This window comes from Python bivittatus, unplaced genomic scaffold (assembly GCF_059951505.1).
Source record: "Python bivittatus isolate LINGU-HERP-01145 unplaced genomic scaffold, Pbiv_v1 ctg000070_np1212, whole genome shotgun sequence".
NCBI classification, from domain to species: domain Eukaryota; kingdom Metazoa; phylum Chordata; class Lepidosauria; order Squamata; family Pythonidae; genus Python; species Python bivittatus.
In genome coordinates this window covers 46,427,711-46,452,411 of record NW_028277034.1, presented here as the reverse complement: position 1 = coordinate 46,452,411, position 24,701 = coordinate 46,427,711, and the positions used below count along the sequence as shown (strand labels likewise).

At 38.0% G+C, this 24,701-nt stretch overlaps 1 protein-coding gene across 3 annotated transcripts; it reads left to right on the top strand.

Annotated features, from left to right (window-relative positions):
• The first annotated feature begins 3,164 nt into the window (after positions 1-3,164).
• On the top strand, positions 3,165-23,278 carry LOC103067409 (uncharacterized). Of its 3 annotated transcripts, none has more exons than XM_025173519.2 (4): positions 3,165-9,741; positions 13,266-13,409; positions 16,656-16,724; positions 18,535-23,278. In XM_025173519.2, exons 3-4 carry the CDS (start codon positions 16,671-16,673, stop codon positions 20,101-20,103), a joined length of 1,623 nt encoding a protein of 540 aa, XP_025029287.2. In that variant the 5' UTR covers positions 3,165-9,741; positions 13,266-13,409; positions 16,656-16,670; the 3' UTR covers positions 20,104-23,278. The 3 variants fall into 3 exon arrangements, with proteins under 3 accessions (XP_025029287.2, XP_007438793.2, XP_007438794.2); XM_007438731.3 differs by having other exon boundaries at positions 3,165-9,906; XM_007438732.3 differs by lacking the exon at positions 3,165-9,741 and adding an exon at positions 10,318-11,347.
• Positions 23,279-24,701: the final 1,423 nt, after the last annotated feature.

Below are 24,701 nucleotides of genomic sequence, written 5' to 3'. Positions count from 1 at the left end.
CAACACCTTCTTGAAGGCTAACTAGGTTGGGGCCAGTCAGATCTTGTTAAAGTTAATTTAAAGGTGATATGAATGACCAACTTGTCCCACACTAGTGTTGGCCATTGTCCGTTCCTAGAGGGCAGGAATGCACTACATTGTCCCTATCCATTCCCAGCCCACCAGGAAGGCAAACCTAGACCCATCTTTGTCTGCTACAGTTCAGGAGTACTATTTCTGACCTGGGCTGGCTCAAGCAGGGCTGTCCAGTTTGTCTGTTTCATTGGAGGCAAAACCCTCAACTCTAATTGTGTACCCAGTGCCCCCTCCCTCCATGTTCACTGATGAAACAGGGAAACGTCAGACCTGTTCCTTGCTGTTTGCACAGTCACTGATGAAACAATAAAAAAATAGAGCTCACTTGTTTATTAGATGCATATCCCATATTTCTTTTGTACAACTCAAGGTGTGTATATAATGTTTCCTCCACAACCAACAACCCTGTGAAGTGGAGTGACCTAAGAGAGAGTGACTGGCCTAAAATCACCCAGCTGCTTCCCTGCCTAAGGAAGGACTAGAGCTCATGGTCTCCTAGTTTCTAGACTAGCACTTTACCCACTACACCATATTTGCTGTCTTAGCCAGTATACCAAACTGGAGTGGTTTTGGGGTAGGAGGGTTTAGAAGTTCAGTGATGAAACACTGAAAGGACATTTTATTATATTTTTTAAATCAAGATGAAATTGACAGGACTGAGTTCTGCCACTTACCCTTTCTAGCCCGAGTAATGGCAGAAATGATACAATCCTGGTGTTTTCTTTTTATCAGTCCAGGAGAGATAAAGAAGGGGAATCCACCAATCAGGGGCCATCACACTCTTGACAGAACATCAGGCCATAAACTATGACCAAAGCAAAGTAATGGGTTCAAATTCAGAAAAGGATTTCTTAAGAAAGCTTAATTGCCAGTTGGCTTATGGATAGAAATCTAGTACTTTAAGGCTGCAATGTTGAAAAACAGACATAATACGCTAGGTGAAAAGGCAATGCTCAGAACAAACACAGATACAGGATAACAACCACAACCAGAGTGTTCAATTCAATTCTTCCCCTTCTGTATACATTTTTAATCTACTGTAACAGTGCTATTGACCTAAATAGTTTATGGGACATAACTCTTGCATATTCCAACACCTCTTCTCAATAATTATTGGCTAATGCAACATATTCATTTTTCTTAGTAGTTCATAATACAGCTCTCCTGTCAGAAGTTTTGTGAGAGCAGGATTGTCAATTGTTAGAGTTGCAGTAGCAAATCCTGCTTAACAATTGAATTAAGCAACTCTTAACTCAATTGTAAAGTATTAGCGTACTTAACAATTCTCAGTTAAGTCCTTATTCTTATGAATACCTAAACAGATGATCCTTCCAATAGAAGAGAATATGTGTAGCTCAGGGTTGAACTGTGGAGTCCTTCATATCTATGTGCTTTATTCTGCAATTAAGTCCATCAATTTTCAACACTGCAACAGAACCTTGATTGATCTGCTTTGTTCCAAGACCAAATTGGCAAGTCGTTGTCACAAACAGTTTATGCAGCTGCATAGGGTATTTTGCTTCTGTTAAGAAAAGCACTACAGAAGTTTGTTTCCTGCTTGACAATGCTTTCACAGCAAAAATAAACAGCTGCCTGGCATTGCTGAAAGCCACAGTTGGAAGTACATGGTTGCCTTCAAGCAGAGCAAATGCATTTTAACCGAATCCAATCTTTGTTAGTTGACGCTGAGACTTTTATGCAAATTTCTATTGCTGCCACAATGTTTGGTCTAGTAATGGCAGCAATCTGCTTTCCAGTTGCACGTTGGTGATTGATTGGCTATGTCCCATCAAGTTGGTGTTGACTCTTAGTGACCACATACACCTTCTCCAGGATAATTCGTCCCCATCCTGGTCCTTTCGGTCTTCCAGTGGCACACCATCCCCACTGTAATTGATCCAATCCACTTTGTACTATTGGTTGCTGATTATCACTTTGTTCTTTGCTCTTTTTGAGATAATCCATGCTCACATAGTCCTAATATCCTTCATTGGTCTCTTTTACTTCTATTTTGTGCTTTGGGTTTAGAAATCTTCCAACATCTTCCCTTTCTATCCATATTCCCAGATATGGATTCTCTGGGCTAGTACTTTTCTTATCCTGGAGCCATCTCCTTCTTGTTTGCTTAAAGCACATCACAAACTCAGGAACATAAATTAATATAAAAGTCCATCTGTTATTCATTCTATGTATAGACAGGGATTGGCCTTGGTTTGGGTGAATTCTTCTTTTGGGAGTACTTTAATTTAGTGGCCCATGTTCTGGTGGCTTGTTTGAATCCATATATCCTCTTATGTAATTTACACACAGGACCTTGTCTTTCTGGGTCTTTGAGTTTGACAGTTTTTCCCTATTGATGTCTTCTTTTAGCTCAACATGTAGGAATGGCATTTTCATGTCAGATGTTTCATTTGCATCCTTTTTTGCTGCTGCTAGGCTCAGCAGCACTCTGATTGTCGTGTGTTTAATTACTGGAGCTTATTATAGCCTGTATTGTATTTTTGTGAGTAACATGCCACAGCTACTCAAGGCTGCATCTTTCACCTTCTGCATGATACTTGATTTTAAATGTTCACTTACAATCTATGATCCTTCTGCTTGAAAGTAATAGAGGCAATGTCCAGGTTTGTTTGTTTCGTTTCTTCTTTTGCTTTTCTCTACTCTGTATCAGTGAGCCTACTTGGTTTGTAAGACAGACACAAGGGTGGTTTACTTTTGTTGATCCTTGCAGACCATCTCACTTCAACATCTGCAGTTGATTGTGTTTGCATTTCATTTGTCTCTCTGCTCAGCTCAACCAGTAGCTCAGAATTTATTTATTTATTTAATTTATATAGTCACCCGTCTCACATACATGACTCTGGGCAGATCAGAGAATTAAATAATAAACAATTACAAATAACTAAAATAAAAACAATTGAGAACCATAAAACATAACCTATGGGAGAGTACAATCCATAGATCACTAAAAGTACAACCAACTCATAGGCTCCATGCACTGAATTCCCAGGCATGATGGCAAAAACATCTCTTCAGACCTTTCTGAAAAGCTAGCAGGACTGGGGTCAATCTAACCTTACCTTTGGTGATGGCTTGGTTCACATCCATGTGATTAAGTTTTTTCTTTTCTGATTCCTGCAAGATTATTAAAGCTCCACTTGATTTTTTTTAAAAAGGTCATACTGTTGCAAATGACTACTTTGTCCGTGAGTGGATTTAAGTGTCTGGGGGCAAATTGGTGCTCCTGGGTGCTACATTGATGACCCAGAATTTATGGCATTCCCAAGGTTGCCCAAATAACTACACGCATGACAAGAAGTGATACATCAGTGACAAATGGTTTAATTTCTTTCCCTGGTACTTTTGAAATCTAAACAAAATAAAAGTCACTTTTATGGTTGTCAACAGATAAACAGAGATACTAGTAGCATTATTCAAAACTACTTTATAGAAATTACAAACAGTTAAATAGAAAAAAAATGATACAATTACACAAGAGTAAAAGTAGGTTTAAACAACAGTTTTGAACTCAAAGGCATGAATTCCTTTCTTTCTTCAGACAAACCTGTGCTGAGGTAACAATTCACCTTTTCACTCCCACAGTTAACTTCCTTTCCCAGAGTTGCCTTTAGAGCTCTCAGCACCCTTTATTATACTGTAAGTAAGGCAGTTGTAAAGGACAGAACTTATTAAAGGCACAGTATATTACAGAACATACTAAACTGACCTCCACTTCAAGCAGCTGGGTCTGCAAAATCAAATGTAGCAAGTTTATCACTCTTCTCCACCTTGCTGCTTGGTCTCTCCTTCTGAGATCTCTTGTGACTGGATCTTCTAGTTTCTGGATCCAATTCAAAGTGTTGATGGTTATCCTGAAAGCCCTACAGGGCTTGGCACCCAGGTACCTGCAGGATTGTCTTTTCTAACTAGATTCCACGCACCCTATGTCTTCTTTGAGAGAGGGTATGCTAAGGGTCCCTCTCCATGTAAGTAGAGGCAGTGGAACACCTCTACTACCTCCCACTCTTTGGAACCCCTCATCTGCTGCCTTTGAGAAGGCACTGAAAACCTTTTCCTTCTGCAGAGCATTTGAGCATCAATGAAACAAGGACCATCTTAGCTTAGTTAAGTTAGGGGACACTGTTACGGTTATTTTTAATTGCTTCCTGTCATTTGATTATAAATCACCCTGAGCCTCAGGAAATGAGACAATGAAAATGTGTATAAACAAACATACAGATCACTGTAAAGTATAAGCAATCTGAGGGCCTTCCTGGAGTGAGTAGCTATAAGTGGACCCATTTCTGATGGCCATTTGTATACTTCAAATACACACAGTGAACATTTCTCTTCCCTTCCCTCTTTTGAGTATAAGCTGGCTTTTTTGCAGAGCCATAACTGAAGAAGAGTTACAAGGCTTCAAACTCATTTTTATACATATAAAAAAGTATTCCTTCCTGGCATATATGAGATAGGGAGCCAGACTTTCAAACAGCACAAAGGATGAACATACGTCAATTTATATTATACTGAAGATTATTATATATAAAACAGAAGCAACACCTCTACTATTGGAGAATCTTAAGCAATATCATGCTGCCTGACCTGCTAAACACCCACACATTTTTTTAATCACAAAGCTGTGATTATATGGTCTTCAACAATTTTGGTGGTTTGCACATCTATTAGGTTATTTCCTTCCAGCACTACACTGCTTTCATTAAACTGAAAAAAAAGTGTCCCCACTGTTGGATCTAAAGAGCAACTGCCATCTGATGTTTGCTTGCTGTTCTATTTTTGTTCACAGCTTGCCTTTCCATGTCACATTTCAGCACTAGTTCTTTAAAGAGTTTACTTTGCAGAAGGCTTCCATGTATTTGCAATCCAAACAAAGCAGCAACAGAGTTTTGTGTCTATTTCTAGATGAGGCACTTTGGCCTCATTGTAGCTTTTTGGGAGAGGACAAAACTAAACGTCGTGTCATATGAATTAGGGTATGGGCAGGAACACTCCCCAATGCAATAGTGTTACACCACATATTTAGCTTCTCCAATCATGATGTGGGGAACATTAAGTTGCAAAGTTGCAGCTTTCTAACAGTAGTTGCAAGTCTGTAGAAATATGTAGGCCTTGACAGGTGGAAATACTGACAGCTTCTGCTGATGTTAGAAACTAAGCAGAATCAACCTTGGTTGGTGGTGCCTGGCTACCATCTTATCTGACCTGAGTTTTGACCTATTAGTGACTGGTCTGCTTTTTATCTCTTAAAGACAGGAAACTTTTTCCATTTCTTTTATTCTCCTCTTGGTATCAAGGTATAGCTATTGTGTCTAATTTAGGCTTTTTGTTTTCATCCATCTTCATTCACACCACTTCCTAAGGGACTGGATGTCTTCAGTTCTCCTGGGGATTATCAGCTGTCTGCCTTCTAGGAACCTTCTAATCACAGAGGGACTGATGACCTTTTGCCATGTGACTGGGGATCATCAATTTCATGCCCCTGGATTCATCACTGCAAGGGACTAGTAATCTTCTTCCCATTGAATGGGAACCACCAGTTCCTGCTTTGGGGGATTTTTTCTTATTCAAACACATACACAATTACATTCTGTCAACATGGCCATGCCACTGGCATACATCTAAATTACATTCCCCTTTGTTCATATAGCTTATGTACAGAAATTCAAGAACCAATCAGAATTAATCTCTTGTTTACTAAAAGCTAAAAAGGTTTACATAAAGCCAGCCATTACTGTCTCTACTTGAAAGTCAGCAAATGGTCACAACTTGTTATACCTGAGCCTATACACGCGTTGGGAAGAGGACATAGGAAAAGACAAGGAGGAAGGGAAGGTAGCCAGACGGAAAGTGTTTTAAGACTGCCACCAAGCCTGAGCATCTGGAGATGTGACTGAACCCATGCAACGGTTGTGCTAATTTGTTAGTGGTTGGTTTGTTTTTTCTCAGGCTACAAGTGTATTGTTGTCTCTTTGTTTTTATCTGTTTTATGCTATTTTAATTATTATTGGCTGCTCAGAGTCATGAACATGAGATGGGAAGCCATATAAATTGAGATAATAATAAATAATAAGATCTTCCTGAATCAGAATAAATGTCTTTCACCATTCAGGGTGAAATAGATGGAGCAGGAAAAGGTTGGTAGAAGAATGGAAACACAGGGAAGTAAATCAGATGACATTTTTCTTCCCCTTTGCAGCATCCTCTCTTTCTTTTAAAGCTCAGAATTTCTTATGAATGTAATGCCATCTCTTCCTCCCTTAATTGGTTCATTCGTCCCAATTCTTCCTATATGACCAAGACCCATGAATGTCCTGTTTTGTGCTCACTTTCAATCTGTCAGAACTCAGGCAACCTTGTCAGATCTTGAAAAACTAAGCAGAGACAGACTGACTGGTATTTGGATAGGAGAGAGCCTGGAAATTTGAGGTCTGTAGGCTAGTCTGGGACCATTCCAGAAGGTGGGAATGCAAAGCTCTACTCTAAGGATGTCAAGAAACCTGCCCAGAATCCATCAGAAGAGGTCAAGCTCAGTGTGATAGTGAGTTTTCCTTTTGAAAATTGTATCATTCTAACTGTATATCCCATTTAGTGATAGATCAAGGAAAGTTAGTCTTTTTTAAATTGGTTCTAAGAAGCCTCAGGTCATGTTGACTTCTGACAAAAGTAGTTTCTCCTCTTCCAGGATTTTTTTTTTTTTTAGGTCCTCCCAGTCATGATTACAGTCCTGGAGTTTCCAATCTTTACTGTTCTCAAAAAGGCTAAGTAAAGTTAGTATATAGATGAAAGACCTCTAGGAAATCCCAAGACTATAGAAAAGGAAGTCAAGAAAAGACAATGGCAAACCATTCCATTCAGTGGCAAAGAAAATTATGGGAAGTCACTAGGAATCACATTTGATTTAAAGGGGATTTGTGTTTACTTGGAAGGCCAAAAGGTGCATGGAAGTAACACCGTAACATCACAGGAAAGAAAGAAATGAATTTTGGGGTGATGGCAGGGAAGCTTGGAGAATAATCTTGGCTATTTTGTTCCTTATTTCTAGCACAGAGGACTCCTGAATAATCATAGCACTAAATTGCAATAGCACAAACTATGAGAGATCTAGGGATCTTGAAAAAAGGAGCTGGGGGCTTCATGCAACCTGTGGCTCATGGATGCCCATCTCTAATGCACATCTATTCAGAAAAGCACTTGTATTTGGTTTGTACATATTTTCAGGAGGTGACAGTTTCATGAAACACTATTTCCTACTGCAGTGAACATCTAAACATGCATAAAAATATATTTTTGGGTTTGGCCCTAGGGCTATTCAAATATTTTAATTCCTGCTGTACTCATCTTCTGTTTAAGCCCTTATCCTGAATTAATATTTACTAGCTAGGAGAAACAACCTAGAGCTTAGAAAGGTATATTTAAAATGCTTAAGCAAATTTAACACCAGCTCCTAAAATACCACCTGTCTCACATCACATAAATTCTTTAAAGGAAGAGTGGCCTTCCACTCTTTATTGCCCTTCACTAGAACTCCCAGCTGGGGCTAGAAGCAAAACTGTGGCTCAAGATGAAAGCACAGAGCTTTCTTCATTAGTTATTTTCCAGCATCATTATAATGGTCTGGCAAGCCCAATTTATTCCCAATCTGTACCACTTGCTGGGCCAAGGTTTACACAGCTATAACCTGCTGTTTTCTGTACTAAACATCTGCCAGTCACAAATGAAGTAGAGAGTCAGAGAAATCATCTTTCTGCTGCTAGTTCTATTACCACAACAATGACTGATCCCCTAATGAAGAAAGATTGATATGGTTGTAGAAAAAGTGCATTGAGTAGAAGCTTAGTTGAGGAATATCTTTTCAGTACCAGAATTAGAACAGAGAAGCCACTCTTATCATCTCCAAGTTTTCTTGATTTCAGAAACCTAATTTGGAGGGAGGTACTCCTATTGTTAATCAATGAATTATCTTTTGCTGATCTCCTGCAAATCACCCAGAGATCTTCCAGTAGATTCTGATTTACTTCTACATGTCCTCCTTCAGAAAAGCAGGTATCAGTCTTGCAAGGTAGTGTAGACAGGAAGCACACCCGGATGAACTAGTTCTACTTTATTTTAAGGTTACATTAACAGAAGCTTGCAAGTCTGAAAGTATAGTTCTGTCCCATCACCTTTACAGCCCAAGAAACTAGGGAGGGTCCCATCTGAGATGCCAAACCTATAATCCTTCTGCAGGCTAAGCTGCCTCTTGTCTGGCTGTGGCTCTTCTCCTGTCTCCCCAAGGTCATTCCCACATACCATTTCCCAGTTCAGACATGTTCACTGGATAGAAAGTTTCCATAAACCAGATCAGAACTATAAAGAGGAAAAAGTTTAATGCCTCCTTTTCACCCAACAGAATTTGGGATAAATTGGGGTTCAGAATCTATTTAATTATACACACACAGACATCTATTTGCTAACTGCATGAGATTAGTGAGATTGGTCTCAGCTTTATTTTAACTGTGAACTGCTCCTAAGAATGCACTTTTCATTTATAAAGTACTTCAATGGACTGTAAGTAAATGGATTCAAGTCTGGGTAAAGTGGAAGATCCTCTGAGTGAGAAGCTGAAGAGCTATCCATATTTCCTTGCCCAAATTTCTTAATATGTAAGAGGTAGACCTCTGGAACTGACTCTATCAAAAATGTAGGGACTACAGTAAACTAGTAGAACATGACTCCTATGTACACAAGTAGACAAAATCAATCCCAAGTTTCACCTGAAATCCTGGGAGGAAAGTACCAAAAACAAACAAACAAAACCAAACCAAAAAAAATCCTCTAGTAGCAGAGTTGAAGAGCAACTCTGTGTATGAATAAACAACACTGCACTAGATGAGCATCTGGGCTTAGAGATGGCCTCCAAAGGTTGCTGAACCCTTCATAATTGTCCATGCTGAGTAGGGTTGCTCAGAGCTGTAATTTACAAACATCTGGAGAGCCACAGATTTGGCATGATATCAGTTCCCTATGTTCTACCAGAAGAAGACTTTGGGCAGCTGTGGATGGTTGGCCTTGCATTGCCTTCACAGAATATCGAAAATAGTTGTTTGCTAACAGACGTGATGCTTATGAACAAGCACAGTTGTCCACTGACTGGATGGTGGCAAGTTTCCCTTTTTATGTGAGCCCTGGTTTCTCTCAGAAAACAAATCTGGAATTTCATTATAACTGAATGCTTTCTACGGTCTATTTTCCAATACTATAATAATTACTCTCAAGCAAAAGTGCTGGTTATTTGTATACCTGCAAAATCAACAATATATTACATAATAACACTTTCTAGCAGGTTTTTTGTCATATCAGAGTTTTTGTTTTAAGTAAGGCCAGGAATGAGAAAACAAATGAATCTCTTTGGCTCTCCTTCTCATGAAAAAAGGAGATGTCGCAAGCAGCAATCGGACAGAAAATTCCACATTTGTCCCTTTAACAGTTATACCACTATTAAGTAAATCCTTGTCTGCCTTTGAGGGAGGGCCGAAAATATTGCTTTGCCTTGCAACTAGATGCAATATAATGCGATGCAGATGACTGAAAATTAGTCAGCAGCGTGGATTGTATTGGAGCAGAATAGCAGCTACTCAGGAACCGTGACCACCAGCAGATGGAAAGGTACAGTGAGCACATATATTACACCAATCCACTGAACAGTAGGTGTGGACTTCTGGAATTCTCATCAGTAGTCAGGCTTGCTGGGGAATTCTGGGAACTGTAGTCCATACATCTGGAGGATGCAGAAATGGTGGAAGACTGATTTAAAATCTGAATGGAATTACAGTAAGTCTCTCCTGTTGCTGTTTTGCTTTTGATTGACGAAAGAAAAATTCATACCCACCTTCCTGCTTGTGATGTTTCCTACTATTTCTAGATTTTGAGGGCCCCTAAATATTTGAAACTCTTGGCAACTGATGAGGGTGCCTATTAGTAAAACACACAGTAATTTCAAAGATAAACATTACTGAATGTTTGTTGATTACTATAAGCATACCAAGTTTTCCAGATGTTTGCCAGCTTGTATCATTTAATAATGAAATAAAAGATTAGATTTTATTTAGTTACTATTAAATTTCAATAGTATTTGGGGGCTTAGAAGAATTAAAAAGCACAACATATAAAACATAAAAATAAAATCAGTACAATTAAGTTCAAACTCAAAAGTTAATATTTATTTATTTACTAAAGCGGTAATCTGCCTCATTCCCAATACTCCAGACACTTTCCAAAATATGATAAAAAAGAACAACCACATAAATATAACATAGCATAAACAACTAAACATCATAAAAATCTTTAAGGAAAATAACTTGTGCTGCAGTTTTATACTTTCAATGTTCTACTAAAAAGCCATGGCCTTAAGAAGTGTGGGGGGCTACACATTTCAAGGTGCAACATATTCCTTATGGTCTGGACCACCACAGACAAGCTTTGCTTCTGTTCCTAATAAATTAAGTAGCAAAAATCCCTATACAGGGTCCATTGACTATGTGCAGAAACTGTTGGCCATATTCAATGTCGGAGAAGACCAGAATAGGTAGTGTGTATATTTACATCCTTCTTGTTCACATTCAGGCTTATTGAGATATGTGATCCAGGTCTCTGAGTTACAAGAAGGTATGTGATGTCTATGTTGAATAAAGAAGTTCTTCATTACAGCAAAAATCAGTACTTGGAGGTTGGTAAGGAAAACCTGAGACTGAATAAATAGGAGCCTTTGACAATAGGCAGGCAAGAATATGTGATTAGAAGCATCGTAAAAATAGTTATTAAGAGTAAACTGATGTGACATATAGCCGGATCTAGGTGTCACTAAAATGTTACCTTTCGGTTAGAAATCACCTCCTGAACATCTCAAAAGGAAAATGTAGGAGAATAAATCTATAATCACAGACCAGGAATTTATCTGGCATTCATAATATATATTATCTTGCACAAACAAGTCATAAAATATACTTATCTGGTATTTTGCGGGAGAATGGGATAAGGAGAATTTCAATTTAGTACAAAGGTACCTAATAATTTCAAGGACAAAAGGAGGGATTAGTGGGTTTTCATTTAAGACCATGTGAAGTTGCTAAGCTCCAATTGGTTGCTTAGAAGCTAAACCACAGTTTAAATTCTTGCAAGGTACCATTCTAGGTCTTTATCTCAAAGACCTGAGGCACAGAGGCATCAAATGTCAAATAATTTTTGAATTATTCACTGCTGTCCAGCGAAAAAGGTGAGTGGATTTTTTTAAAATATGAAAAACCAAAAGTTTCCAATATTATTGCTTTATTAAAAATGTGGATGAATAAAGTGTATAGACTGCTGAGTACATCTTGTCTCCAATCAAATGGCTATTTGAAGTTCTTGAACTGGCTTGTCCATTTTAAAAGCAAATAAGAGAATGTGAGAAAGACTAAAAGTGGTTTAGCAGCATTCTGGCTGTACGAAAGCTCTTTTGTGGATTTGCACAGAATTATATTTCATAAATTTCTGTACAACAGACAGACTTCCAACTAGAAATCTGAATAACTGGAACATTTCTTAGTACAAAAGTGTTGTTACCTTGTCTGCTGGATTTTTGCTAATTGTGAAAAAGCTAAAATAAAAAAAAGGATGTTCTATACAATTATGATAGAAAGAATAGCTTCTGTGACATTGTTTTTGGTAGGGATCAGAGTACAATTAATTTTTGTTAATTAAATAGGTACCATTCAGTTGACCTCAACTCCTGGTGACTGAAAGTACAAATGTTCCCCATTTTGACTTGCTCATCTTGAAATATGAACCAAACCAAGTTTATATTTTCAAACAAGACGCAGAGTGAAACTCATTTTATCTTTTGAATTCCACACTTTTCCAAAAGTTGAAATGCAGCTTGGTAATCAAGTGATGTATATTACAGAACAGCCTCTCTCTCTTCATGAAAATAATGCGGAACTATGCATTATAATAGTCTGCCAAACCTGTGGATGTTAGGCATAACTGCAAACAAAAGGCATAGGTTTGGAGAATGGTGCATACAGATGTTTAAAAATTCTAGTTCAAAAAGACAGTGGAATAGGAGGAACTGAGAGAAGAAATGAGAAGTTGAAATTTGTATATCTGTATATTTGTCCTTCCTTATTTTTGAGAGTGATGACATGTTACTGGAAGAGAACTTTAACTTCCTCAGTTTTAAACAAATTCAGGAAGCTGAAGCAGAAATGGTTATGTTTGGAGGACTTAAAATGCTGATAATGCAGTGTGAATAAAACTTCTTGGGTTAGAAGTTCTAATTAGGACCAAACTAAATGTGGTATGAAATGCATTTTTCGATTGAATGTGCAGGTTTTTCAAAATGCAAATAGCCTCAGCTGGGGATGCTGACAATTATTGGAGCTGCAGCAGAGAGGGAACTTAATGTCAAGTCTAGTCCTTATGTACAAAACAGCTGCATATTGAATTTGGGGAAATGCTATCTCAGCAGCTGTATGGATTTAGTGGTCAGAAAGTGATGGCTTTGTGACTGTTCTTTCAGCAACCGGAAATGATTAGAATGTAGAATATGAGATTGGACTATCATAAAATGTTTTGAATTCTTGTTCTGGAAAGTTTAGATGAAGCTAATTTTTCAGAAAAATGACGCATGCATTGAACAGATTGCTTGATAGAATTTATGCAACAGGAAAAGATCATCATCATCATCATCATCTCCTTTGTTGCTATCTGAATATTCTTCCAAAATATGACAAATAGAAATAGGGACATGATCTTCTCCCTTAATATAATATGAGATGTAGAGCAGAATGGAGTGAAGAAACTGTAATAAAAGCAGTAATGATATATAAGATGGCTTGCTAGGAGAAATCCCTATAGGTTACTAGAAGGTGATTAAGATGTAAGGAGAATTCCTTTTATACACTGGGATACAGAGGTGAAAGGAATAATATTTGGCAACCCCATGTTAAAAAAGTTATTTACTGGATATGTTCTCCCTGGTTTGGACAGCTGGTATTAATATGAAAAATACACTTACATCTGGTGCATTTTCCCTGATTGTTGTTTGCTATTCTACTTGCTTTGAAGCCTAGGAGGAAAAGATAACAGATGAAAAAGCTGAAAAGGATGATTTTAATGTTCCTCTCACATACCTTTTGGGTTTCTTTCCACAGCTTAACCAAGTTTGGTTGTCCTGTGCTGTTGGTATGAATGCGTTTTGAACAATTACAGAAGCAAAGTTCTGCTCAATTTGACCAACATCCACGTGGTCCTTCCTCTACATTCTTACAGTTGGTTCTGGATAGCTTGCAACCAAGGTATGAAGGCTATAGCCTTTCCCCACCATTACCCTGGCCTCAGTTGTATATTATCTATAGACCTAATGGTTCCATATGTCCATTTTGAGCAAGTATGGGAAAACTATATAACTCAGGTGTTCCCAAGTTATCATGTAGCCAAAAGCTACTGAGAAGGCCAACAGCTGGATGGCTACAAGCTTTCCATCTTCGCTCTTGAGTAGAAGTGCTAGGTGGATCAATTCGCATGACATCGACTTTGGAAAGAGATCATTGGAGACGCACATCCCATCAATTAATACATTCTGTGAAGAAGCATTTTCATTTACCTGCCCTGAACCTATTGTCAATAAATGTCTAACTTTAGCAGCGAAAAATATATCTCTGCCTTCGTCACATTACTGTGCACAATTTTATAAGCCTTTTCCATGCCCCCCCCTTTTTTTCCTTTAATGGAAAAAACCCAAATGCTTTCCATTTACTCATACTTTATGAGTATGATACTTTAACCTCTTGCTTTTTTTGCAAGTTGCCTCTGGTCATTTCCTTTACCTTTATAACAATGCTTTCAAAGATGTTTAATACTGAGAGAACCTACTCCAGTCTCTTGGCAATTGCCTGTTTCCACCCCTCTGTGGAAAACTTAAAACCCAAGTGGTTTGAAAAGAATGTTTCAATAGATACCTTGGGTTTAACCAAGCACAATAATGAACTCTTAAGTACTTTAAAAAAAGAATTTTGGTTTTTTTCACTTTATGATATACTGGACTTTCCCATCTATTTATTCTATATGTTTCTCTTTTCCCACCTAAATTGGGATGTCACATCTTGTGACTGGTGGAAACCTATTATTATGAGTTCTCACCTCTCTGGTGGTTTCACAGTGCCTGGACCTTTATGGCAGCTGAGATAGCTCTTGCCTGGGACAGAATCACTTGACCAACATACAGGAGATGATTAACAACTCATGTGGCTTCTTTGGTCTTGGGTGGCATATCAGGCCCAAGGCCTGGTGTTGATAATTAAGGCCTACATGAGTATATTTGCTGCCATGCCTTTTGAGAATAAAAAACCCAACAACCCTCAGCCAGCTATAGTGGTCACAGTAATCACTACCAAATGTTCCTGGGATACTGTAAGTTATATCTATGCACAGAATGCAGAGAATACAGTCTGTCTCATGTATATGTGTATGTGTGTGTGTGTGTGTATATATATATATATATATATATATTTATATGTAATGATTCATTTATCTTAGTGACTGCACGGTTAACATAAGAAAGAATATTAGGTAGGAAGGAGTTGTGTGTTTATTTAAATATTATTTCTTCTCAGTAGGTTTACTGAGACTATTGAGACAAACAGGACTTTTGTGGGATTACCTACAAAGACCCTATCCTTAGCCAGAGTAAGTTCTAACTCCAATATCTGTAAAACGATCCCCAAAAAAGAAAATAAAAAAAGAGGAAATAACAGATTAGAGCCCTTGGACACAGAGCTGAGATTAAGCCACCCTGGAGTTCTGTTCTTTGTATGAATTATATTGCCCAAGCAAGTACTCATGTAATTGCAAAGGCTTTGTGTTATATATAGCAGTCTTTCATAACTCCAAGATTTTTGTCTCTTTTTGCAAAGACCAGTATATTTTTAGACTTCTCATGGCTAGTCCCAGCCTAGTACTAGCATCTTGCAATGGCCCGGAGCCAATTTTACATGAATGGAAGACCTGTGTCCCATAACTGAAGAGGAGGGCAGGTAGTTCTCCCCTAGTCAAGCTATTCAGTTTTAAAACAACTGCCATTCACTAGAGAGCTGGGTTGATTAAACAAAAAACTCTTGTTTGTAATAAGAACCACCAACACCCCCTTGATCTGAGAGCAATGAGAGTACAAAATTCTTCAACAAGATTTTTGTAGCAAGAGTTCATAATTCTCAGCAGCCCCAGTGAAACTTCTCTTTCTGCTATCCTGTAGCTTCCCTTTCGATAGCATCCTGTTTTAACTATTGACTGATCAATTTAAATATTATTAGTAAGCTTTATGCTAGGTACTTATTTTACAAACTAGTGGACTGGATGGAGCAGAAAAACATGCTTGCTGAGAAGCAGAGTGGATTTAGGATGGGGAGATCAACCATGGATCAGTGTTAGCTTACATCTTATACAAAATACCCATAAACCTCCAGAGAAGTCCTATACATATGGCATTCATTGATTTCAAAGCAGCTTTTAACTGTGTTTCTAGAGAACTGTGGAACAATTTGGAGATCTTATCCATTCATAGGTGCCTCCTGGCATTCCTTATTAAAAGGTTGCATGATATTACCTGTGTCTAAATTAGGTTTGACAAGCAAGATCAGCTTTCTGCTGTGGTGCCTACTTCCAAAGTGTTAAACAAGGGTGCATTTTAAACCATTTCCTAGTTAATTTTTGTATCAATTATATGGTGGAAAAAATCACAAAACTGGAACATCACCTGCCAGGTCTGGTGGACAGACATATTTCATTACTTCTATATATAGATGATGAAGCCATTTTCTCAACTTGGAGTGAGGAGAGCATTAAGTTCAACTGCCTCCTATTGCACAGATAATTACCTGTTTATTAACTATCAATTATGGTTTTTTCAAAGAGACATAAATATAAATGCAAATTAAAAGGAATTTTGTTGAACAGGTTAAGGCCTTTAATTATCTTTAAATTATTTTTCATGCTATAGCCTAAGTTCAGCCTTTAAAGGATATGGTAAAAAAAAGGCCACAGCTGCCATCTTAAGGTCTTTCCATACCAAAGGAGGTGATTATATACCAGATGAACTAAAAGTGTTTGAGGCTAAAGTAACAACACTTTACTTCTTAAGGCTTCCAACTACAGGTTGTCCTCGCTTAACCACCATTAATTTAGAAACTGTTCGAAGTTACAATGATGCTGAAAAAAGTGACTTTTGACCAGTCCTCACACTTATGATTGTGGTAGGGTCCCCATGGTCACATGATTGTGATTCAGGCACTTGGCAACTGTCACACATTTACAACGGTTGCAGCATCCTGCGGTCATGTGATTGCCATTTGCGACCTTCCCAGCTGGCTTCTGACAAGCAAAGTCAGTGGGGAAGCCAACAGGAGGTCACAAGTCAGTCACATGATATCTTGCTTAACGACTGCAACTGGGACTGCCAGAACTATTGTCAGAAATATTGTCAACACTTGTAATATGGAATGAATGTCTGAGTATCAATGCTAAAATGTGTTTTGGTTTCTTCATAGGTAACAGTACCAAGTATGAAGACTCTGCTTCTCCTTATCAGTATTCTTGGACTAGTCGTTGCTTCCCCTGTAAGTGAACTGAAGTATAATAAGTATTAACCCCACATAACTAAAAGGATGATGTGATGTAGGGCTGTACAACCACAGCTTAAATAAGGCTGATGATCAAGATCTAAAATTTTGTGAGCAAACTTGCAGAATGGGCTGTTTTTAATGGCATTATATCTTTCCAGATATGTTTTCATATTGGAGACACTCTAGAAAAAATATGGAAAATAGAAAAGAAGCTTCAGGGGAATTGGTGAAAATAATGTTCTGCCCTAATTCATAAAAACTCCAAAGATCAAAGACAATTAGTTCTAGATTCGAACAAATTTAAAATCCTGAGTCATTCAAGACTCACATGCTTGGAATAAGAACATCTGCTTATGTTCTTTGTAGTTATGGACATGCTGGCTGGGAATTCTGGGAATGCTAATGACTATACATCTGGAGGATACTAAGTTTGGGAAATTGCTATATTGACAACAGATGGCTTTGTGGTGTATAGTAACTGATTAGGTCTCACCATATGTTTTGCAGACATTTTTAAAAAACACGAGTACTAATTCAAGTCTGTGGGAATTCAGCTTTTCTTCTTACTTCACTGGCTATTCCATGCTAGTGATTTAATAGCATCATTCAGCAGTTGCTAGATAATCTGTCAGTAATGAAGACGATGTCATGCCACCCCAGTGATGACTGGCTAGTTCTGTTTTCTGTCCACTCTAAAATGTGGGTGGGCAACCTGTGGTCCTTGAGCATATGCAGCTACCAGACTTTTTTGGGGGTTAGTCTCAAGACATTTCACAGATTACTCTACACTGAAAATCTGTGGTGCAGTATTGGAAAGGATAGAGAAATAAGAAGCAAATTAGGCATTAACAAGTGTAATCTATCCCACATACATACATGCATATATATCAACTATCGATGTTATTGCATTTATGTAGTTTTCATATTAATGGTAGTCTTTTTATTTATAGTCTGGTTTTATCTGCTAATTGATGTTATTATTTTAATCTTTTCTTGCCTTCTAACAATCTGATTATTTTTGTGAATTTCTAAATATTTAAGTAGACAATTGCTTTCTTGTATACTGTGTTATTTACCTAAATTACTATAGCTTTTTATATTTCATTTTTATGTTATTGTATTTACAGTTTTATAGTTACTGCTTTCTGGTTTTATAAAGTTTTATCTTGTCATATCTTGTAGCTAAAATTGTCCTTATTGGACTGGTTTCAAATTTTGATATGTACTATATTTATGCTGATTTATGACTGCAATAAAATACATTATAGCTATTCCCATTATGCTATTCTTCTCAGGGGTAGCAACACTGTGCAATGTGCAAAAAAGAAGTGTAACAAATAATAAGATAAAGAAATTATAATCATGAGATAAGAAAAGGAAATGTAAATCTGGTTTATACCAAAAATATTCTCTATAGCTCAAAATCAACTAGCTTTCTATTGTGTCTTGTACAATGTATCATACACAGCTTTTTGTTTCTTCAACTTCTCTCTTTCTGAGGATCTCATCAACTCCATCCAATCTTGGATTTCTCAATTTTCTGTTTCCCTTATCCCATTTGCTCTTCCTTCTTGTATTTGTTTTGTGATTTGATCCTTATTCATTCTGTCTATATAATAACCTTAACAAACTTCTTTTGTACTGGAGATTCTCTTTTGCATTCAAACTAAAGAATTATTGACATCCTATGATTCCTCAAGGCAGATTAAAAAAAAAAAAAGATTCATTGCTCCAAAATCCACAGTTTTGCCTAACATTCCTCTAAGTACATTCACATGCTAATATTTATGCTTCTTTGTGACAGATCCAGAGGAGTGATGCTTTGCTCAGAAGAGGCCCCGGGGACAATATTAATTCTACTAATGTAGATAAAGAAATATTAGTTAATACTGCCCATAAAAATGAGCATAAGCAAAGCAGAGATGGTGATCACCAGGAAGGAGGAATATTGCTCAACCTCAAGAAACAGTATGTTGTAGCTGAAAAAGTCTCTACAGATGATGCTATCAATCCCTACAGAGTTGACCAGAATGCCAGTGAGAGACAGCTGCTTCAGGATAGCATAGGACTTGCAAAAGTCACAAGTAATAATCAGTACAATACGCAGGAAAGTCTGGGTAAATACCTTAAGAGCCATCAGGTGGATCTCTTCAAAAAGATTGGCAACATTGAACAAAATTACATTGAACGTCAGAAAGAGAACAATGCAGTTCATGGCCCAGCATCCACAACAGGAAGCCCCAACATTCATGAGACAGATACCTTTGCTGAAAAGCAGTATATTGAGGGATCTCACACCAGGAGTGATCTTAAGCCAAGAAAAGATGTTGATCATTACAGTTTTGACAGCTTCAATTTATATGATGAGGGCATGCAAGGAGATGACCCAGGATATGCTGATGACTCTGATTCTGGTGAGAGCAATTCCAACCAGCACTCTGGGGGACCAGATAGTTCAAGTGATTCAAATGAGGAGGAATCAGAACAATCCAGCAATTCAGCAAACCCTGGAAGCTCAAATGATTCCAATGGGTCCCAAGATTCCAGCAACTCTAATGATTCCAGTAGTTCAAGTGACTCTACTGATTCTAGCAGCTCCAGTGATTCTAGCAGCTCCAGTGATTCTAGCAGCTCCAGTGACTCCAGTGATTCTAGCAGCTCCAGTGACTCCAGTGATTCAAGCAGCTCCAGTGCCTCCAGTGATTCAAGCAGTTCTAGTGCCTCTAGTGATTCGAGCAGTTCCAGTGATTCTAGTGACTCTTCTAGCAGCTCAAGTAGCTCCAGTGATTCTAGTGACTCCAACAGTTCCAGTGACTCAAGTGATTCCAGTGGTGCTAGTGATTCTGATGATTCTTCTGAGTCCAGCAGCTCAAGTAGCTCCAGTGATTCTAGTGACTCCAACAGTTCCAGTGACTCCAGTGATTCCAGTGGCGCTAGTGATTCTGGTGATTCTTCTGAGTCCAGCAGCTCAAGTAGCTCCAGTGATTCTAGTGACTCCAACAGTTCCAGTGACTCAAGTGATTCCAGTGGTGCTAGTGATTCTGATGATTCTTCTGAGTCCAGCAGTTCAAGTAGCTCCAGTGATTCTAGTGACTCCAATGGTTCCAGTGATTCCAGTGGCGCTAGTGATTCTGGTGATTCTTCTGAGTCCAGCAGCTCAAGTAGCTCCAGTGATTCTAGTGACTCCAACAGTTCCAGTGACTCAAGTGATTCCAGTGGTGCTAGTGATTCTGATGATTCTTCTGAGTCCAGCAGCTCTAGTGATTCTAGTGGTTCCAACAGTTCCAGTGCTTCTGATGCCTCTGATAGTTCTAATGGCAATAGCAGCTCCAGTGATTCTGGCAATTCTAGTAATTCCAGCAGTTCCAAATAAACTATTTGAGAGGTACAGATGACACAACAGGAAAAAGCTGAAGCTTTTGAACATAATAAGTCAAAAATGATAGCATTGTTGGCAAAAGTGCGAAGTGAAAAATACATTTCACTCTTGTTTCGATAGCTGCTTTGCTGTATTAGGCAGGGAAGTTCAATGCAATCACAAATCCTTAAACCTTTTTATGCATAATTGGTGTCTATGTTGGCTGCTCCACTGACTTCATCATGAAAACAAATATTCACAATTATGATAAAACCCAGAGTTCTCCAAAAAACTAAACAATTTTCAGATTTCTCTGTAACACAAAAACAGTTACAACGGGTTCCAAACTGTTTTGTGAGCAAATGCCGCACTTTGAATTAACAACAGTACTCTTTTTCCAGGCATCCATTTGGGAACTGTAGTTCTATGTGTATACATGTGTGTGAATAGAGCTCCTTATGATTCTTTGAGGACTGTCACAACATTTAAGGTGGGCTAAAATCAATTGCTTATTCACCTTTGCACTCACTGTCATAATGTGGGTTGATTTTTTATGATTTGATTTAGCATAATGTGTGAATCCTGCCTTTGGGATTGACGGCTTCAAGAACTGAATGGACACAACTGTAGCGCAATGTGTAAACCCAACCGTTATAAAGATAATGTGTACTTCCCTAAATACAAAATGGAAATGGCTCTCAGGTGGGTCATACACATGGGCATCACCAGATCTCTAGGGACACAGCCTTAAGCACTGAAAAATGCTACAGAGCAAAAGTGATATACTGTCAAAAATGAAAATGGTGGGCCAACTTTACCCATCTGATGTTCTCCAGATGTCTTTAAACTACAATTGCTAGAATCCCTAGCTTTCTGGCTAGGAATTCTGGCAAATACAGTCCTAACTCATGCAGAGGACGCTTGATTGAGGAAGGCTACAGTAAACAAACCCTTCTCTCTTGTGTTTTCTGTGATTTTCCCCTCTTTTTTGATATTTGTTTTCTTTTCTAATTTTGGGGATTGTGGCTTCTTATTATAGAACTAGGGTGTGGAATCCTGACAGCACATCAAAGCTAGTGTGCAAGGTTGTTAAAAAGACAAGCTCAGATTATGCTATAAATATTCTGGTACAACAGGGTCACTTCCAACATGTTTAAGAAATCATAATCATATATCCAAATTATTCCATCAGCAAAAGGCCTTGTGTAACCTCATCTCTTCTTTTCCCAGACTGCTGTAACTGGACAAAACAATATCCTATCATATCTTGGCCACATTTATAGACTGTAGGTAGTAACCAGCCCAGTTAAGTCCCTGCTAATCATTTCATTACAATGAAATCCAAGATAGATGAAACACAAACTGATATACATTGAAACACTGTAAAAGACAAATCAAGTCAGGAGCTACACACTGAAAGGATACTAGGCTAGGAAAATGGTGAACATTATGACCCAGAACATGGGTAAGTTGACCAATATGTTACAGAGTGGGGCAGACTCTGCACTGATTTTTTTCTCTTTTTTTCCTTAAAAAAAGTAACTAAAAGAGGGCATGATGAAGGGTTATAAAATTACAAAGTTCTGCAAAATCATGAAGAAAGGCAGTTTCTATCTCTGTTCCCAGTACAGGAACTCAAGAACATCCAATGGAAGTTATTAGTGGAAAAGAAATACCTTTATCACACAGTGCACAATTCTTTTAGTTTAGAAATCTTTAAATGGGGATCAGAAGTTCATCATTCCTTATTAGGCATGGAAAGAAAATAAAATCTTTAAACCGAGCAGGAAAATACTAACCAAATACTAACTATCAATACCATAAGCAATATATACCATCAATATTGGGAACTTGGGATATTACAGTATTGATTTCCCAGAGGTTTCTAGCTGGCTGTAGTTGAAAGTAGGATTCTGAATTGGATTTTGCTGTTCCAGCATAGAAGCTGTTCTGATGAAGTGCTGTCTTGCACAGAGTTAATGGGAATTGCAATCCCACACATCTGGAGGGCACTAGATTAGAGAAAGTTGATCTAGTACTGAAGAATGAAATCTGAACACTGAGCTGCTTATCTTTCCCTTCCTAAAATTCTGACTAAAATGCTTACCTTCAAGCTAGCCAGAATTTGCCCTTTTTCAGCCTGGAACGCAGCTACATGCAGAGTCAACCAATGGTTGAACCTTTAGAAAATTCTGCAGGAGCTAAAAATGTCTGATTTCTGGGAATGGCAGTAGCGGCACCATGGTTTGGCATCTTTTGTGAGTCCAAAGATATTTTTGCAACATCTGATCTTTACTATTATTGGAAACATCCAAGCTGGATTTTTGTCAGGGTTTTTCTCTAACTGTTAGCTTTGCTTTATATTTCATTCCATAATCTTTGCCTTCCCAGTCCCAAGATTTTGCTTAGGATTAAGCTAGTAATTGAAAGAGAACTGGCTTGGAAGCAAGTATGATGATGATAATGAGCTTTATGGTACAGTACGGCTGCAGCTCCTCATCACTGCAATGTTGGTTACAATTGTTGGGAGTAGTAGTTCAATAAAATCTGAAGGGCCACAGGTTTTCCGTGTCTGTGTTATAAGAGTACAGTTATTATTTAGACATAAGCCCAGTGAAATCAATGAGATGATTTCAGTTTAGTAATTGTGGCTAGGGCTAGTTTGTTTCATTATAGAATATAATAAGCTTCAACAAGTCACTGTTCTTGCAAGACTGATAGTTATTTCCACACTTTTATTAACCTTATCTTCACCGGCGAGTCTTTTATGTAACCGTGGCTTTTACCATAGGATTATTACAAGAAAGTTTCACTGGATTTAAGTAAAACTCAGTGTAATAAAGTTGATTATTTGCCAATATTTTTGAAGAATCTGAATTTAACAGCTAAGACTCAATAGGCAACAAAATACTAGCTCATTATTTATGATGCATACAAAACATTGCTGCTTGAAAAGTTCACAAATGTTGCAAAACATTGGATAAGGTAGTGAAATGGACTTTCATTTGAGGTTCTTTTGCCGCTGCTAAGTTGAAGTGCTATCTAGTCTTCCTTTGGTTGGCAGAAAACTATACTGGTATGAAATTGGCTGTCCCTATTGCTGATCTGTATCCTGTCTCTATCACCTCTGATCCCAGTCATTGCTAGTCACCTGACTTCCCTCCAAGGTAACGGGAGACAAAACCTAGCCAATCTGAAATGCCTTAAAGCTGCCCTTGTATGGTGTAGGAATCTGGGGGGAAACACTACTTGAACACTGGTACAGCAAAAGATGATTTAAGGCTGTCTCACCCATGGACGGGAGGAGATAAAGGCAACATCTTAGGGACAAGGTACAAAAAAGAGATTGCCAGGATGTGTTTGTTTTGTGAAGAGGAGAAAGGTCCTAAAACAACACAGTTACAATCATCTAGGCATTTGTCAAAGAGACAAACTTTGTGCAATGTTCTAAACAACAAACAACAACAACAAAAAAGGAAATTTCAACTTCAATCTTCAGTTAAAGTGTGCTGAGTTGGCATCATATGACAATGTCAACTTTTGATTTGGTTGGGTATTTTTGGCCTGGAGCTTCATTTGAAATCCAAACTGAGCTTCAGTCCTTCCTTGTAATTAAACTTCACTGCAAGAGCATAAGGAGCTTTGAAGTTAATGCCTTGGCAAACCCAAGTGGTTTAGCTTTATGTCACTGTTAACACTAGCATGGCAAAGATAGCTTGGCAGAGGATTCTGAAAAGATATCCCTTGGGGTTATGCACATTGTAATGGACAACTCTTACCAAATATATATTAAATTTGTCAAATATGAAACCCGTGAAACTATGGGGAAATGCCACTGCCAATTAACATAAGGAAATAACAGCACTCCTACCTAAACTAAGAAATTAGTATCTTGGAGGGAAAGAAAAGAAATGATGCCTTCCTTGAAAATACTTGGCAACCAAAAATGGATGAACCGAATACTCTAGTGCAAGAATGCACAGTGTCTATTGGCTCACAGGCCATACCAGGTTTAAGGAGTGAAAGGGATGTCTTCTGAAAGGCTTTGGACATCCAGTTGGTCCCTTTACCTCCCTGCCATCCTCCAATGGCCCCATCATTTTGGGTGCCCTAAAAGTGATGCTGGTAGGATGCGTGGAGATTCTGGTTACTTGATAAATAACTAATTTGATTCTAGAATGGTTGCCAATACTTGAAATGATTAATAAATTGATATGCAGGTAACACTGCAGTTCTTATGTCAAAGTCATTTACTGGAGGCTTCAGAAATACACTATTCAGAATGATAAATTATATTGTGTAATTGCAGCCTTCCATCATTTATTTGATGTGGCTGGTTTACAAATAAGGATGACATATTTTAAATAATCGACAAAATACAGGTAGTCCTCATTTAGTGTTTGACTCATTTAGTGACCATTTGCAGTTATGACAGTGATGTAAAAGTAACTTTGCGATCAGTCCTTGCATTTACAATCTTTGTGGGTCTGTAAAGCAAAGGAAAGCTGAAGTAAGATCATAAGCACAGTTTCACTTAGTGACTGCTTCACTTAAGGGCCGAGTTGCTGGTCCCAATTGTGGTCACTAAACAAGGACTACCTGTACTGCAAATG